The sequence below is a fragment of the Sciurus carolinensis genome, chromosome 1 (assembly GCF_902686445.1).
Source record: "Sciurus carolinensis chromosome 1, mSciCar1.2, whole genome shotgun sequence".
In the NCBI taxonomy this organism is placed as follows: Eukaryota; Metazoa; Chordata; class Mammalia; order Rodentia; family Sciuridae; genus Sciurus; species Sciurus carolinensis.
In genome coordinates, this window is record NC_062213.1 from 159,405,625 (window position 1) to 159,424,747 (window position 19,123).

The following is a 19,123-nucleotide window of genomic DNA, read 5'->3' on the forward strand; positions in this document are numbered from 1 at the left end:
CCCAGTACTTTAAAAAAAAAAAAAAAAAAAGATATATCTCTGATGATTCAGTTTGGCCTGGATTTTTAATTATTCTGAGGCAAATGTGCTTTCTTTGGCAGCACATACAATAAAATTGGAATGATCCTAATGACAAAATATGGTATTTGAAGTTCAAATTTGTTGGATTTTTCTTTGTGCTAGGGTTCAAACCCAGTACCTCAAGCATGCTAGATAAGTACTCTACTACTGAGCTACACCCTCAGCCTTCAAATACTGTGTTTTGGGAAATATCTTAATCAAGCTCCATGTCCTAAGGTTGGGGGTATAGCTCAGTGGTAGAGCAGGCACTTAACATGTGGTAAGGCCCTTTTGGGATGCACAGAATCTGTAGTCCCAGCTACAACAGAGGCTGAGGCAAGAGGATTGCATGAGCCCAGGAGTTCAAGGCCAGCCTGGGAAACACAGTAAGACTCTGTCTCAGAACAACAACAAAAACCTCCATGTCCCACTACATTAATTAGTAGGTGTTTTTTTATTTTGATTTATTTTGTAGATGTGTGGTACTATTAGGGACAGACAGATGAGGATGGTAGGAATACAAGGTTAAGAGAATAATTCTATAAAATGGACCCACTTTGTTGACTTCCACATGCTTTCTTTTCCAAGAAGCAATTACCTGCAGCCCTGCCTGGCCTAAAAGGAAGGACATGCCACATTCCTCAGGTAAAGGTTCTCAAGGTAAAGAAGACTTGTACTTAAGGTCTCTTCCCATTTTCCTTCCTAATGCCCAACTGGAGAGAATTAAAAATACTCCAGGAAGTAGGGAATCCCTCTATATCCTGGGTCTGTCAGGCTCTCTTACAGAACTGACCCATCAAACTCCCTTAGTGCATCCCCTGATTGTAGAGCTGACCCCTGCATCTTGGGGCAGTGTATTGTCCCAAGGCTGAATGCAGAACTCTTAAGTGTCCCTAAAAGGTCTAGCTTTGCAGATGCCCTCCATCTGTGTCTCCTGTTCTCTAGCATTAGGCAGGAACTTTGCAGAATTCCAGAATTCAAGAACAGATAAAACAACCATTTATGTCCCATAGCAGCTTGGATTTAAAAGTGACATTTTTCCCCCCTTTGGTCTCAAACTGATTTGGGCACCTATTCATGTGGTTTACATTTTAGATTGTATCAGGCTGGTAAAGAGCAGGGAAAGCTGCCATTTTAATCATAGGAGGCAGAAACTCATACATAGAGCACTTACTTAAAAAATAACTTTAGTTGTAGGTGGACACAATATCTTTATTTTATTTATTTATTTTTTACGTGGTGCTGAGGATCGAACCCAGTGCCTCACACGTTTTAGGCAAGTGTTCTATCACTAAGCCACAACCCTAGCCCCATAGAGCACTTTTGATCATTCCCTCCCCACCTCTGTTTTGTAAAACCAGTCTCTTAAAGTCTGGTTTTATAATTTATGTTTCCCTCTGGAGACCACATTTCTATTCTCTCCATTGGAAATCAGTCCCGGTTTGGATTCAGAAAGTTCTCAGGCATCTCCTTTTTTTTTTCTACTGTGGTTAGGTCATCCCCTGGTATTACTTTTGAGGCTGAGGCTTCCCTCTGAACAAATAAATAAATAAATGAACAAATGAAAGAGAACAGAATATAGGCATCTGTGCTGAGGAAACTGTCTCTGGCTAGGGGACATCTCCCCCATCCTGTAGCCTCTAGAGGCTAGCAATTCCCGCCCCTGCTTCCATGACCTCTGGACTTAACCTTACCAACATGGTTAAAACTTCTCTCCTTCTTCATGGGTGGTCATGAAAAAGGTTCAAATCTCTGGACTATTCACCCTCACCATGTGACTTGTCATTCTGGGAGACCGTGAAGCCCTTAAATGCTTTTCTAGTAACAACTCCTGGTTTGTCTGTGCTGAGCCTCTCTCATGGTGGAGAGAATGGAGGATATTATGGTATCACTCAAAATGGAGGATACGAACTTCTTGGTAACTATTTAATTTACAATTTGCCTTACTTGTTCTCTTTGTCCTTTTGGGTCTTCATATTCATAGGACGATGATTTCATATTATGCTTATCAATTTGAAGTGGGAGGCAAGCCTGTTGGTGTTCTGGGTCATGATATTCCTTCATGTTCCCATCATCCTCATCTGTTTGTCCCCTAACAGTATTAAGGATTAAACCCAAGGCCTGCTGCACGTTGACAAGCACTTTACCACTGAGCTATACCCTTTTCCCTTTTCATTTTATTTTGACATGGGGTCTTGCTCTTTTGTCCAAACTGAGCTTGAACTGGTGATCCTCTTGCCTCAGCCTCCTGACTAGCTGGGATTACAGGGATTATAGGCATGTGCCACTGTGCCCATCCAGGTGTTTCTACTGTAACATTTATCAAATAGTATTTTAAAAAAATTTTTTTTAGTTGTCAGTGGACCTTTATTTTACTTATTTATACGTGGTGCTAGAATCAAACCCAGGGTTTCACAAATGCTGGCAAGTGCTCTACCACTGAGCTACAACCCCAGCCCTCAAATAGTATTTTAGATATCTTTTCCCCTACCAAACGTAAGTGCTTTTTAGAATTCCTAGGGCCTAGCCTAGCCTAAGGCTGGGTATATAGGAAATGATAAATAAACATTTTATTTTTTGGGTGGGAAAAGAGAGAAAGGGGAAAGAAAAAGTTGAAGGAAGGAGGAAGAAAGAAAAAGTTCACTCAACAAAGGAAGCTTAAAATTGAACTAGTATAGTAAATTTCAAATTTCCTATCATTTAAACCTGACTTTTTTTTTTTTTTAAACTTGGGATTGAACCTAGAGGTGCTTTACACTGAGTCACATCCACGGCCTTTTATATTTTTAATTTCAAGACAGGGTCTCACTAGGTTGCTTACAGGCTCCCTAAATTTGAGGCTGGCCTCAAACTTGCAATCCTCTTGTCTCAGTCTCTTGAGCTGTTGGGATTACAGGCTTGCTTCACTGCACTGGGTTTTAAAAAGCATAAATTAATTATGCATAAGTTAATTATGCATGAATGTTTAAGTTAAAAGCAGGCCATTAAAGCTAACAAACTTGTTTACTGAGAAAAATGTATTTAAAACTCTTATTACTTGAAATAGTTTCACATCCTCCAGCCCATAATCCAAAATGATACTTCTCATAAATACATTTTACCAATGTTTTCAAAGTTCAGTCCCTGGGTCAGCTATATCTGCACCCTGGGTTTCTGGGAACCCTTCAGAAATGCAAAACCCCACCCTAGAACTTCTGAATCAGAAACTGCTGGCAGGGTTCATCAACCTGTTTTAACAGTATACTCTCCGTGATTCTGATGCTAAAGTTGGAGAACCAGTGCACAGTTTTTCTTACAAACTTGCTGATGTGGATGAAGAGGCACCACTCAAATTCAAATGTTCTTAGATGTTTAGACAAGAAAGATTAAATTTTTCACTAAATTTTTAATTATAAAATTTTCCCAATACAGAATTAAAAAAAAAAAAAAAAGAAAAAAGAAATGTAGAAGTGATGGAGGGAAAAAACAAAAACATTCAACTTTTTAAAAAAACTTGTAGTTTTAAACATCTTGTTCTCCTTTTTTTATGGATCCCTACCCTCTTAAAAATTCCCCTTTATTTTTCACTATTAAAAAGCCTAGTTATAGGGGTAGCGCAAGCTTGTAATCCCAGCAGTTTGTGAGGCGGAGGCATGAGGATCTCAAATTCAAACCCAGCCTCAGCAATTTAGAGAGGCCCCAAGCAACTCAGTGAGACCCTATCTCTAAATAAAATACAAAATAGGGCTGGGGATGTGGCTCAGTGGTTAAGTGCCCCTGAGTTCAATCTCCTGTACCAAAAACAAACAAAAAAATCTAATCACTGTGACACAGAATCCAAGGCAGCCTTCCACAAATCTTTCAGAGGTAACAGGGAGACCATGATATCGTAATTAGTAAGAATACAGATTCCGAAATCCTAAAAACATCAATTCCCCCTGCCAAATCAATAATTAAGTAACTAAGGTAAACGAGCTTTCAGCGTCTTCAGGCCTAGCCCTTTATTGGCAAGTCTAAATCCTATTAGGACTCCTGAAGATGATGTACGGAAAGCGCTTAACTTGCAGTTTTGGAGCATAGAAATGCCACGGCAGGGTTAACTCAAGGGTGGCGCGGGACAAGGAAGCACTTTCCCCCAGTGAGCCTCTCCTGCTCCCAGGGTTCGGGTCGGGGGCGGGGAAAGGTGAACTCTATCCGGAAGGGGAACTCTGGACTTGCATTTTAAAAAACACTCTCTCAAGTGATCCTGCGGAGCCCCAGCAAGGAGAACCCGCTAGGTGATGAGCGGCCCCTAGCCGCTGCGCGGTCCCTTTAAGAGCCTCTGGCCCTGACTCCGCCCTCTCCCTCCCGCGTCTCACACAGGCGGAACCGGAAGTCTGGGGGAACAGCCGGTCCCCACTATGGCGGCCGCCTGGCCCTCCGGGCCTGTTTCTCCGGAGGCCGTGGCCGCCCAGCTTCTCGGAGTCCTGTGGCTTGTGGCAGCCACCACGGGACCCTGGGGGGCTGCCGCTACCTCCGCCGCTGGGGGCGACGAGACGCTGAAGTGCGAGGACCTCAAAGTGGGACAATATCCTCTGTGGCGAGCTCCTCTTCCCATGGAGGCGAGGTAGATTGCGAGTGGCGGCTTTCAGCACCGGCTAGGGCTCCACTGAAGGAAACGATGACCCGTGGTCTCTAAGGACGAGGGACCCCGGTAGACTAGGGGGATTTGGGGATCGGAAGGGTAGAGGCCAGCCCGTGTGCTTTCCCTAGGATTTTACTAATGGTTGGTGCTTCCTAATCTCATCCATTTTTTTTTTTTTTTGCTTTCTTTTTTAATTGGTGTGCTTACTTGTTAAATATATAGATCCTAAGGTATGCCAGGCCCTGTTCTAGGCAGTAGGAATATAAGTATTCACAAACTCTACCCTGGAAAAGTTAACCAACGTCGAGGGAGAGAAGTAATTACTAGTGCTCCCTCCGACCAAAGTAGGTTGCCCTTTTACAATTAATTTTACTTATAATACCTTACGTTATCCTGAAATACTAAACTGCCAGATGAATTCGACCTCCTCTTTGTATCCTTGGGCAAATTATTTTGAACCTTACGTTTTCTCATGTAAAAATATGAATGACAAGAGCACCAATTTAAGGGGCTGTTGTGATATTTAATTAGTACAAGTGTGAAGAGTGCCTGGTATAATAGGCAATGGTATGTGTTAGCTATTTATTTACAGGTGAGGAAACAGGTCAAACTAGGATCAAGGGAATCACCTCACCTAATAATTTGTGTCAAAAGAACAAGATGAAATGGAGTTGTGCTTAGAATAGTTACTTTTGTACAAAATTAGATATTGTTCTAGACAAATTTTGGAACAGGAAAACTAATAATAGAAGGTAGAGATATAAGTTGAATATCTCTAAACCAAACCAAACCAAACAACAACAAAAACCCCAAAATTACTAAATGCTCCAAAATCCAAAATTTTTTGAGCAACCTACATGACACCTCAAGCATTTTGTGTAAGGGATCCTCAACCTGTATAAGAAAGATTCTGTAAGAGAAGCTCTTGAAATTAAGAAAAATCTGGTGACTTTATGTGCCTTGAGGAGAGACAGCCATTATTAGATTTTTCTCAGATTGGTCTAACTTGCTGAATACCATTATGCTTGGACTTTGAGAATCCCTGACATAGTAAGTTGAGTTTTATTATTGGAAGCAATATGGGAGTGATTCTAAGAAAATAATTGGGCAGTATCAAAGTTGAACCCTGGGGAGAATGAGCCTGTAGGACTATGAGGTAATGACCACTGGAAAATCACTTTTATTCCTGGTATAAAATTTCCAATAGAAATTTAAAAAGTCTTAAAGGGACTCTAGAGACATTTTGTGAATACTATTCTCACCCCTGTTATAATGTCAGAATAAAATAGGAGACAAAACCACCAGTCTCTCTTTTTGAACATCTTTGGTTGTTATACTCTTCAAAAACTTAAAATTCTACTGGAGTGATCATGTAGAAAACACTCATCTTTCTGCAGTCTGATGGACTTTAAATAAGGAAACCTGATTTATCACCTATAATTTATATGACTGCATAAGCCACTCAAACTTTGAGCTTCAGTTTTTGCTTGTGTGATGAGGGGATAATACCTACCTCACAGCTTTGTGTTAGATGAAATTAAGTGTATAGTAATAGTGGGGGCTCTGCAAATTAGTTCAATCCAAATCTCTGCATTTGTTAACCAGAAACCTGCTTAACAGTAACTTAGTAAAATTCTTATTTTAATTTTTGCTTTGTGTTTAGATCCTGGCTGATGTTCTTTAAGGATGAAATCCTCTGCTAGAACTTTATTTTTAGTGTTGATGTACCTTTATTTTATTTATATGTGGTGCTGAGAATCGAACCCAGTGCCTCACACATGCTAGGCAAGTGCTCTGTCACTGAGCCACTACCCCAGCCCTCTGCTAGAACTTTAAATACATACGTTTAATTTATATACTTTGCCTGTAATAAGTTAACATTCAGGTATCATTTAGATATTATACTAGAAGTATGTTTAAATCTGTGCTAGTTGACTTGGATAAACCAGCAACCTCTTTTTTAAATGTGGTGTTATGTTGGATAGTTCTTGTTTCCTTAACTTTTTTTTTTTACATATATTTGTAAAGATCCCCAAATAAATGATGCTACACAAGAACCAGTTAATTGTACAAACTACACAGCTCATGGTAAGACTTCCAGAATCATGTCTTTATTTAATTTTTAAAACACTATTTCATAGATCAGTATATAACTACTAAAGGTAATAAATGTGTTTTTTCTTAAGTTATACTTTATTATTCAGTTTTCAGAAGAGCTTAAATTTGAAGATCTGGTTAGGGGTTGTCAACATTTAATTTATTGATTATTTATTTTGATGCTGGAGATTGAACCCAGGACCTTACATATGCTAAGCATGTGTTGTACGACCAAGCTGTACTCCCGAATATTTAAATTAGAAAAGAATCTTACTCCCCTAATTATATAAACTGGAAGTTTTGTATTTATATATTTTAAACTTTTGGAATCAGTTTATAGAGCTGCCTAATTTTCTTCTTATTTATTTTTAATTGATATATAAAACCAAAAATTGTATGTATTTATGGGGTATCATGTGATGTTTCAATATATGTATACATTGTGTAATGTTTAAATCAGGGTAAACATCTCCTTAAATATTTATAGTCTTTTATTTCCTAAGATATATTATTCAAAGATACTTCTTTAGTTAGAGTATTCAATTACTAAAAAAATATGAAATGAGACTGTTAGTATAGTGAGAAACTATGTCACATTATGTACCTTTCCACATATACTTAAGTAAATCCTAAGTATGCATTAATATTTTCTCAGAGAGGTATTTTGATAATGGGTCCAAAAAATAATGATTTTGGGGAGCTTCTATTCTAAATATGTATAATGCCTGATAAAATATAATAACTTCCTCCCTGTTTAGTCTTTTCTTCTAAAGATTTTTATGTCTCTAAATTTTGTCACATTATTAGCCCAATTCTAGTTAAAAGAGCTACTTGAAAGTAAATGGTAGCTCGATGCTGTGGAGCATGCCTGTAATCTCATCAACTCCTGAGGGTGAGGCAGGAGAATTGCAAGTTTGAGACTAGCTTCAGCAACTTAGTAAGGCCCTAAGCAACTTAGGGAGAACATGTCTCAAAAAAAAAAAAAGTTCTGGGGATGTAGCTCAGTGGTTGAGTACCCCTGGGTTCAATCCCAGTACCAAAAAAAAGGTAAGTTGTGTTAAACTTTTATTATTAAAAAAACAAACAAACCTTCATTATTGACTTTTTGCAACTATGCTGAAATGGTGAAATTTTACTATAGAAAAATTTGGAGGTATTATGGGATTGGTCATGGTTTATCAAGAAGTACTTATAGATAATGAAAGTGGGAGGTGCAGGAAAATAAAAGGAAGGCTTTTCAAATAAGACTTTTATTTGAAGAGAATAAAGTATGTAAAATCTAAGTCCATTTGCCCAACTAAATCTGGGAACATATATAAAATGTTCTAAATTAAAAATTAAATGACTTTTAAAGATTATTAAAAGACTTTAGCCATGTGCTCTAATGGGTGCACACATGTAATCCCAGTGACTCAGGAGACTAAGGCAGGAGAATTACAAATTTGAGGCCAGCTTCAGCAACTGAGTCAGACCTGGTCTCAAAAAGGGTTAGGGATGGGGCTCAGTGGTAAACCACCCCTGGGTTCAGTCCCCAGTAATCCATCCCCACCCCCCACCCCCCATTAATAAAGAACTTTAAATCATTACCATGTTTCAAAAAGAAGAAAAAAGTTTTGAGACAAATGTGAGTCATGAATCTTCTCTGTATTAATGCATAATTTATGCTTGGTTCAAAGATGTTGAACCAAGAGCTGGGGTAGGTTCTTCCATCCCAGTCTAACACTTGAGTCTGCACCGATCCATAAGAGTTTTTGTTTTTTTTCCTAATTGTCCTTTTTCAAACACACAAGCTAGTGGGTAGCCATGGTAAATCTGATCTAAATCTTGCTCAGAGAGTATGTCAAATGACCCTGAAAGTCTGCTTCCTTGTGGCAGAACGTGAGGGTCCCTTTACTGCATCATGGCTTGGGTGAAGGCATTGGTCTCTGGTCTTTTGACTTTAGGCCAAGCAGTGCTGCCTTTGCATCCTGTGCCTTCTGCTCTGAGCTACCACAGTACCCATGGCTACTGTAGGAACAGAAGTGGTGCTGGGCACTGATGGGTCACAGCATTTACCTTGTGATTTTTCCATTGGTTGTCTAGAGTTTAATAACTCAGCTTTGTAGTTTAGCTGCAATGTAGGGTTTACTTTGCAGCTGAATTTTATTGGCATGTTAACATGTGAGTGAATTTTCTACACATTGAGCACCCATGAGTTTTAGCAATAATTTGCTTTTGTACCCAGATTTGGATACGGGCTTTCTAGCACCCAGCATGTGCTGGGTCAGAGCTGTGTGGAGTGGTCTCTATGGTCTCTTTTACTATTTCGTGCTCTCTTCATGTGTGTTTGATATCTTCATTGTGTCATGTTTGTTCACTTAAGTACTGGGGGAAAACATTCCATGTAATCCATGCTTTAGCTCTTAATTTTTTAACCTGTTGTGTTTAACCTTTGAAAACAAAAATCAGCTTGTTTTGTACCTAAGAATTGTTTTGTTTGGTGGTATTGGGATTGGTATCCAGAACCTTATGCATGCCAGACAAGTGTTCTATCACTGAGCTGCTATATCCCCAGCTCTTTTTATTTTTTAAAATTTTGAGACGGGTCTCACTAAATTGCCCAGGCTGGCCTTCCTCCTGCCTCAGACTTCCAAGTAGCTGGGATTTCAGGTATGTGCTACTATGCCTGGTCAGAACTGAGTTTTTGTGTGTGTGTGTGTGTTAGTGTAGTAGTAATTGAACCCAGGGGTGCTTCACTACTGAGCTATATCCCAGCTCTTTTATTTTTTATTTTGAGACAGGGTCTTGTTAAGTTGCTGAGGGTCTCTCTTTAGTTACTGAGACTGGTCTCAAACTTGTGGTGTTCTAGCTTCAGCCTCCTTAGTTGCTGGGATTATAGGCCAGTGCTATTTTTTAAGTACAAATAAATGAAGCACTATCCATGGAAAAAGAAAGACCCTTGGAACTTGAATTTTGGTCCTAACGTAGAACTGATTATCAGGAGAAAAATTAGAGATGTAAAAATGTGGGTTAAATGGTCTCTTATTCCTCCAGCCAAAATTACTTTATTTTTTTCAGTAAGCATATGAAGGACTATTAAAGAATCCTCAAGCTGTATTTACTTTCCTTAAACTGTACAATGGAATGAATGTGAACAATGCTTTAGAGAAGGGAGTTTGCAATTAGTGGTTAGGAATTGGGCCAAAAGACAAAGGAGTTTCCTCCATGACAATAAATTGTTATATTAAATGGTTCCTTATTAGCCCAAAGTCATTTAACAAGCACATTTGTTTTTGAGAAAATATTTATAATGAATAAGTAACTTTATTTTAATTAAGTAAATTGCTACATTAATTAAAAATCAGTTTATAATACAGAATATTTATGGAGGATTTATTTATTTATTTACATTTGTTAATTGAGAAATTATTACTGGTAGGCATCTACTTGGGGGCATAGATGATATAAATAGGCATAATCCCTATCTTCAAGTAGTCTGTCTAGATTATATAGACATATATCAGGAAATTTTCAATATTCCTATTACTGAAATGTAATTCCTATTACTGAAGACTCCACCTTCAGAAAACTTTGCTGTGATTGTTTGGTAGGGTCTTTTTTATTTTCTGAAATTTGTATTGAGGTATATTTACAGGCAATTATATATAAGTGTAATTCAAATGATTGTCACACACTGAACACACCTGTGAATGCTTCCAGATTAAGAAAGAACATAACAAGCCAGAAGTCCCCCTTATACTCTCTTAATTCTTACTTAATGGGTAACTAGTATGTATGCTATCTTAGCTTCTAACAGCATAAATTAGTTTTGCAAAGAGTGTATTACTTTTAAACTTTTTATTTGGAGGTAATTTCAAACTTATGGGAAAGTTACAAGAGTAAGAATACTTATACCATGTACCCCAGTTCACCAGTTGTTAACACATTACCACTCTTGCTTTATCTTTGTGTGTTTGTGAATACTCTCACTCATTCTCACACACTCTCACACTCATCTCGTTCTCTCCCTCTTCTGGAATATTTGCCCTATATACTTCTGTATTTTTTTTTTAAGAATAAAGATGTTCTTTTAACATAAATATAGTTCAGTTATAAAATTCACAAAATTTACTGATAGTCATGCTTTAATCCATATTCTTTTTTTTAAATGACTCAAATGCCTGAATAGTATTTTCCCCAGTACAGGATCTCAAATCATATTTTGCATATAGTTTTGTTTAAATTGGAACCTTTTCACAGCTTTGTCATTTATGACACTGACATGTTTAATGAGTACAGACTCCTTTATTTTTTTATTTTTTGGGTACCAGGGATTGAACCCAGTTACGTTTTACTATTGAACCATATCCCTAGCCCTTTTATTTTTTGAGACAGGTTCTTGCTGCTGAGTTGCTTAGTACCTTGCTAAGTTGCTGAGGCTGGTCTCAAACTTGGAATTATTTGCTTCAGCCTCCAAGTTTCTGGGATTACAGGTGTAAGCCAACCTGCCGAGCCCCCTTTATTTCCTCTTTTGAGATTATTTGATATTTCCTTGTGATTAGAGTTATGTTATACATTCCAGGCTGGAAAATTACTTAGGTGCTGGATGATATCACCTATGGAGTCCTCAGAATCTCACATTTGGGGACACATGATATCCGTCTCTCATTGGAGATGTGAATTGTTGAGCATTCAGATTTTTCTACTGTTTAGTTAATGTTTCTGTGGGGAGACTCATTATTAGAGCCATGCAGCTGGTTCTAATTCTAGTTACTTGGTAGGTTGAAGTAGGAGGGTTGCAAGTTGGAAGGCAGCCTGGACTTGGTGATACCCCATCTCAAAATAAAAATAAAAAAGGACTGGGGATGTAGCTCATTGGTAGAGCTTTTACCTAGCATGCATGAGAACCTGGGTTCAGTCCCTAGTACTGGGGAAAACAATGTGCAAATATCCTATTCATCTTCAAAAATTGCCCCTAGATTTATCATCTATTGATGATTCTGGACCCCAAACATTCTTTACCATGATAATAGCAAAATGGTGGTTTTCCAACTTAAACTCCTTGAGGAGAACTGTTTTTTTTAATGCTGGAAATATGGGGATGTTTTGACTTTTGTCACCTTTGTCTCTAGCTTTTGTTTTGACTTGAATTCTAGATTGGCACATTTAATTATAGCTGGTCATTATACAGTATAACTTGTTATAGAAATCACATCCATTAGCTGGTGTGCTGGTACAAACCTGTAATCCCAGCAACTTGGAAGACTGAGACAGGAGGATCACAAGTTCAAAGCCAGTCTCAGCAATTCAGCAAGGCCCTAAGAAACTTGATAAGACCCTGTCTCAAAATAAAACATACTGGTGTACAATGTGTCAAAATGCATTCTACTGTCATGTATAACTAATTAGAACAAAAAAAAAAAAAAAAAAACGTAAAAAGGCCTGGGAATGTGGCTCGCATTTAAGCTGAGTTCAATCCCCAGTATCCACCCCCCCCCCACAAAAAAATCACATCCAGTTTGACTTTTTTTTTTTTTTTGGTAGTTGTAGATGGACAGAATACCTTTATTTTATTTATTTTTAGTGTGGTGGTAAGGCTCGAACCCAGTGTCTCACATGCTAGGCAAGTGCTCTGCCACTGAGCTACAACCCCAGCCCCCCAGTCTGACTTTTTAATTTTATGGACCACAACAGGGAAGACTTCATTGATAAATTATTTCTAACTTAGCATTTCCTTGTGTTTGTATGTTTCATAAAAAGAGATTGTTGGACTGGTGAGGCCTTGAGTTTGATTCTCAACACCATACCCCTGCCCCAATAAATAAATAAATAAATAAATAAATAAATAAATAAATAGCCAGCCAGCATAGTGTGCTAGGATCAGGGTAGGTAGGTGTTGGTGGGAGGAGGAAGTGATAACTGATAGCTGTGAAGAAAAGGGGTGGGTTTGGATACTGAGCCCATGTGAGACTTAGATATGTTTATGGGACTGGGTATGCTTGATAAAGGAGACATGGTAAACCACAGCCAAACTATCAATAAGATTAAGAATTTCTTAGAAATCTAGCTGCCCATCACTGTTTAGCTCTAATTTCCTCATCATGAGATCTAAGGGCAGTGGTGTCCTTTGGGTTTTTGTGAAAGTAGCTGGATTCATGAAGCTTAGGGAACTCCCTCTTGGAGAGAGTATAGTTTCAAGGATACTTCTGGGGATAGCAATTAGGGACATGATGCACTCCTCAGACCCTACAGGGCAGACAGTTTTGCAAAGTGTCAGTGACTCAGAGCTCTCTCTCATTTGATTTTGTTGTGCTGTGGATTGAACCCAGGATCTCATGCATGCAAGGCAAGCACTCTACCACTTGAACTATATGTCCAGTCCAGCCCAGTGTTGATTTTTTTCTTTTTCTTCTGTACTAGAGATCAAACCTAGGATCTCAGGCACACTGGGCGAGCACTCTACCAAGCCGCAGTGTTGCTTTTTATAACCAAAAATATTGGCTTGAACTTATGCCATTTAAATTCTAGGTAGTGGCTAGAACTAAACCTTTTTGCAAGACACCTGAAATTATGTGGTTTTCAGCTTGTAGCATATTGCTTCATTTTATCCACTGGTTAACATTCATTGGTAACTGGTTTCTTTAATCTTGTCTTCTTGCTGAAATCAGTATTAGCATGAAATTATGTTATAATGGAAAACAGCATTGCTTTTAAGGAGTGTTAGTCTGTACTTATAGAATATTACCTACTTATGAGGAAATTTCTTGAAAACTCAGTTTTCTTGTTTTTCGAAGGATAAAGAACTTACTACTAGTTCTGCCTTTTTGTTTTGTTTTATTTTGTGTGTGTGCAGGTACAAGTGCACTGGTGATGGAGTTCAGGGCTAAGCATGTGCTCTGTGACTGACCTACACCCCAGGACCTTTTCTGACTTACAGGTTTTTCTTTTTTATACAGATGAAATAAAATGATAAATTATTTAAAAAGGAATAAATTTTAGGGTTGTAGGCTTCTTTTGAAATGATTAATTTCATATCACAAAGTCTTACATTAATTTTATAGCTACTCACATCTTCATGTTTGTGTCATTCTTTGTTAGCCTTCTTAGCCTTGAATTTCTCTGATTTCCTAGAGTGGGAAATCTAACACTTTTTGAACCCTTTCTGTAACCATGCTCCATGCTTTATGTACCACATGCCTTTAATACAGACATAAGAGTATTACAAATGATATTATCTCCATTTCACAAATGGGAAGCAAGATTCAGAGAGATTTTGTAACTTGCCCTAAGGAACACACTAGTTAAATGATAGTTTGGACTTAGACCCAGATTTGTCCAGTTCTAAGTCCTGCTCTTTGGAATTCTCTTATCAATTCAAACAAATCAGTTCCAGGTTTTTTGTTTGTTTGTTTTTAAATTTTATTATGTCATTTTTGTGTGTACTTAGAGTAACAACTTATCCTTTTCCTCTTAAGTGTATGGTTTTCATCCTTAAAATAAGTAGCTCATACTTCTGTCAAACTGCTGTAGAATCACTGTAACAGTATGGTTTTCTCTTCATTCTGGTACTTCTTCCCTACTTTCCTGAGGTTCCAAGCCTGGAGTGTTAGCCATTTCTCTTTCATTTTTTTCTCATATTAATATAAAGCAGCCAATAGGAATGATTAAATATTTTTTTTAAGTGAAGATAGCCTCAATATTTTATTATCTTCATAACAAAACAGTGAAACTTACAACTGGATCACTTGGCCCTTTCTCTTCTTCTCTACTCCCACTTCAAAATGCTTGCATCTCTTAATAGCCAGCATTCTCTTAGATCTGCAGTTGGGCTCAACACACTCAAGCCTCAGCACAATCTTCTTTGTAGTTTTTGCCTTTTTCCTGAAAATTGGCTTAGTCTGTCCACCATACCAGCTCTGTTTCCTGTCATAACGCCACTTTCCCTGTGCATACAGAGAATCCTTGCCCTTCTTGTACTGTGTTTCTTTGTGGGATTGGTGTTTGCCACACTTCTTACAGAATGTCTGGCAGGTCTTGGCGACATTCACCACATTTGCAAGAGCATTATGGGCAAGGAAAGAAAGAAGTAGGGCTGGAAACGGAAGTATGATTAAATATCTTTAAAAACTAAAATTGTCAAAATATGGGAACTTGAATAATGCATAGTATCTGGTTGTGTCTAGCAGACAGTGTTACTTCTCATATTATGTCATGTGGAGTATGTGTATAGATTAAAATTGCTAAATACTGAAATAGTACAATACATCAATTCCTACGAGTTGAAATTATTACATAGAGAATAAATAAAGAGTTTTAATTTATGGCAGCCATTATCTATAATAGTTTATATAAATTGGATATTGAAACCCAGATTATGTTAAAATAATTTGATAGATAAATTACCAAATGAATTACCAATAAAACTTCAAGAAATACTCTTTATCCTGGAGATGAAGTAAAGGGCAAGTAGTACTATGCAGTTATTCCTTTGTTATCTTTTGTTAGATGCAAGAAATTGAACTAGGTGGGCTGTGCTTAACACTGGCAGTTCTTCATGTTTGTGTTGAGACCACTCTATCATTGTATTTTTTTTTTTTTTTTTGGTAGCATTTCCTATCTAAATTAAACCCTCTTGTCAGATGTTACATTGAAAGGTAGTTGTATTTTCTTGTGTTCTTTGCCAGTATTAGGGGAAAATATTACATACCTTTTCTACAGAAAAAGAAATAATGGTTTCTTGACTTTTTCTGCCTTTAGTTTCATGTTTTCCAGCACCCAATATAACTTGTAAGGATTTCAGTGGCAATGAAACACATTTTACTGGAAATGAAGTTGGTTTTCACAAGCCCATATCTTGCCGAAATGTGTAAGTACCATTCCTGACACCTAAAACTTCATATTACTTGCCTGTGTCATATCTTGATATCATGGAATAAAGAGTTAATTTGTGGGGAAATCCTGCAGATATAATGGTTATGTTCTTGCTTGCCTCAAAACCTCTGTTTTTTAAGTATACATATGTTTTTCTAAGTGTAATTCACCAACCAAGAATAGCTGAATTCACTGTGTGGAATAAGTAAAAATAATAAACAGTCTCATGCCTTGTTGGTTAAGGACAGTAAGTTTATCAAGTGAACTATGAAATGAATTATAAAAAATACTGTTTTCAGAATTTGGGAGATTTCTAGAATACAAATAGGTATTATATACCATATCAGAAAAACACTAATGGTTGTTACTCATTCCCACATTAAGGGCAGTTTGAAACATGACTAATTCTTTGTAATGGATATGGGTATGAGTGGTAATGTTAAACAATTCAAAGTTGTCAGTTTGGAATAGTAAGAAAAATGGCTTTTTTTTTTTTTTTTTTAAAGAAATGTTCTGTTTAAAAGACAGTTATGCTTGATTTTTTAATTTATTACAGTAAAACTTACATCCTGTTCTTTTATTCTTGCTTTGTACTAAAATCATGATTTATTTTTACCTTATAACTATATATGGTTGCATTTTATTTGATGGTACCTATTTATAATTGTATCAAGAAATAACCACTGTTTTGCTCTTTCTACAACTTCTTTCAAAATCCTTTGAGCTTAGAATCCTTTTTTCTTTTCTCTTTCGACCCTACTTCATTGAGTTAGAAGGTTTTGATTCTTCTTGCTGTGTAATCCTAAGCCAATCATTTAATCTTCTTGGGCTTCAGAATTTCTCATTAGCAAAGTAAAAATCGTTTAAAGGAATTATTTCCAAAGTACTTAAGTATGTAGTCAATATTTAAATTACAGATTAATATTTCTTCCTAAAACATTACAAACAACAAATAATGTATTAAGGGTTAGTTCAAGATATCTAGGTTAAAAATACAACTAGGAAAATCATCTGTTAAGTACAACTACCCGGGCTGGGGATTATAGCTCAGTTGGCAGAGTGCTTGCCTTGCAAGCACAAGGCCCTGGGTTCAATCCCCAGCACCGCAAAAAAAAAAAAAAAAAAAAAAAAAAAAGAATAGCTACCCACTCAGTTTGAACCTTACAGATTCATTACATGTAGTAGTAGCACCACAAAGATATGTTATTTAATTTTCAAGTGAGTGCTGATTTGTCTTTCAGTGTCTTCAGAGTAGATTAGGCTCAGTGCAGCTGAGGTGCACCAATCATGTTTACAAGACATTGATGTCTGTTATGATAAGGCATATCACCATCAAGAAAACCAGATACTCTAAATCTACTACCAATTTTTCCCCTCCCATAGTAAAATCTACAAATCTAAAATAGAATTTGCTTGATGAACATTAAGTCTGAACAGTGGGAGTTAGTGGTAAGAGTTGCAAAACGAAGATGACCTGATATATCATTATCTTTATCAGAATATTAAATACACATGCATATTTAATATATGCATACCCAAAAGGCAGCTGCTGTTCAGCTATTCTATGAATAGAATTACTGATAAATTCCTATTTAGTGGGGGTTCCTTTTCTGGCTTACTTATTTTTTCTTTTCCTGTTAACATACTCTTTTTCAAATTATATATAATATTAATACTTGATTAAATTCCATCTCAGTATTGCAGATACAGCCATCCTATATTCTCCAGAAACTGAAGTCTGGTAACCATGTCTGACTGATTGATTAGCAAGCCATTCACCTGTTATAGTAGCCACTTATATTAGTTGGAGCAGGCTAACTGCTGTAATAAATGTCTTTAAAATTTCAGTAGTTTAACACGATAAAAGTTATTTCTCATTCATACCATGATCTAATTTAGGTTGACTTGGAAGCCGGGGGAAGAGGGTATGAGCAGGTTGACTGTTTTTCCCTGAAGCCAATTAGGGCCCAGCCCTTTTCATCTTTTTTCCCCCCTCATTTCTCACATTAGGTCTGTTACTTCTGTTTTCTTAATATTTACCAACTTTTTGTGGGTTTTCTTTTTCTTTTTCGTTTTTGTCATATTGGAGACTTATCAGGGACTTGTGCTTGCCAGGCAAGCAGTCTACCACTGAACTATATCCCCAGCCCAATATTTACCAGTTTTGTTCACTTCTTTTTCCTGCTGCTACTACCCATTAGATTACTACCTGAGTTTTTGCAAAGCCTCCTAATATATTTTTCTACCTCTAGTGTGATACACCATTCCAGTGTGAATGGGGTACCACTGCTTCTGCATAAAGTTGGATATTATTGTAATATTACACACATGAACAGGAAGATCTCTGAGCCACTTAACATCTCCTCCCAACTTTCCACAAAAATGTCCTAATTGTGAGTGCAGTGCAGGAAAACAGGATTATCAGGAAGGTTCTGAAGTTGTTCTGGATACCTCTCTCTTTATTCCCCTTTGTCTTAATACTTAATTTTTTCCTCCCACTTTTTCTCAATCTCCTTCTATTCTGTATTTAGCCATCATCATATCACCAAAATAGCTCTTGCTGAGTTTGCTGATGACCTACTTCCTTTTAGTTAAGTAGTAAATTCTCAGCTTTTATCTTACATGGTCTACCAGCCACATTTTGCACAGTTATCACTGATCTCCTTACTATACCTTTTCACTTTACTTCAAAGATACTATTCTCATCTAGTTCTATTTTTTCTTCACTATTAGCTCTTCAGTCTCTTCTGTTTTCTTTTCCTTGATCTCTTTAATATTGGAGTGCCTCAAGTCTCAGTCTTCAGATCTCTTCTTTTGTCTGTCTATACTCGGCAATCTTATGGCTCTAAATGCTTCTTTTTTTTTTTTTTTTAGTTTTTTTTTATTGTAAACAAATGGGATACATGTTGTTTCTCTGTTTGTACATGGTGTAAAGGCATACCATTTGTGTAATCATAAATTTACATAGGGTAATGTTGTTTGATTCATTCTGTTATTTTCCCCTTCCCCCCCACCCCTCCCACCCCTCTTTTCCCTCTATACAGTCCTTCCTTCCTCCATTCTTGCCCCCTCAACCCTAACTCTAACCCTAACACTAACCCCTCCCACCCCCCCCATTATGTGTCATCATCCACTTATTAGCGATATCATTCGTCTTTTGGTTTTTTGAGATTGGCTTATCTCACTTAGCATGATATTCTCCAATTTCATCCATTTGCCTGCAAATGCCATAATTTTATCATTCTTTATGGCTGAGTAATATTCCATTGTATATATATATACCACATTTTCTTTATCCATTCATCAATTGAAAGACATCTAGGTTGGTTCCACAATCTGGCTATTGTGAACTGAGCAGCTATGAACATTGATGTGGCTGTATCTCTGTAATATGCTGATTTTAAGTCCTTTGGGTATAGGCCAAGGAGTGGGATAGCTGGGTCAAATGGTGGTTCCATTCCAAGTTTTCTAAGGAGTCTCCACACTGCTTTCCAGAGTGGCTGCACTAATTTG

General features: G+C 37.2%; 2 protein-coding genes across 3 annotated transcripts in view; one reads left to right on the forward strand and one right to left on the reverse strand.

The window, feature by feature from the left end:
* Positions 1-4,383: 4,383 nt before the first annotated feature.
* Tm2d1 (TM2 domain containing 1) overlaps positions 4,384-19,123 on the forward strand; it is a 42,993-nt gene continuing 28,253 nt past the window's right edge. The window contains exons 1-3 of one of the 2 annotated variants that reach the window (XM_047554276.1): positions 4,384-4,606; positions 6,678-6,751; positions 15,497-15,605. In XM_047554276.1, coding sequence (XP_047410232.1) covers positions 4,440-4,606; positions 6,678-6,751; positions 15,497-15,605 — 350 coding nt within the window. In that variant the 5' untranslated portion in view covers positions 4,384-4,439. The remainder of the gene's footprint in view (positions 4,607-6,677; positions 6,752-15,496; positions 15,606-19,123) is intronic. The other variant, XM_047554271.1, reaches the window with a different exon arrangement.
* Positions 14,470-14,942, reverse strand: LOC124990265 (60S ribosomal protein L36a-like). Its single transcript, XM_047560089.1, has 2 exons — positions 14,936-14,942; positions 14,470-14,831 (listed from the first exon to the last, which is right to left on the reverse strand). The coding sequence occupies exons 1-2, from the start codon at positions 14,940-14,942 to the stop codon at positions 14,470-14,472; spliced, it is 369 nt and encodes a 122-aa protein (XP_047416045.1).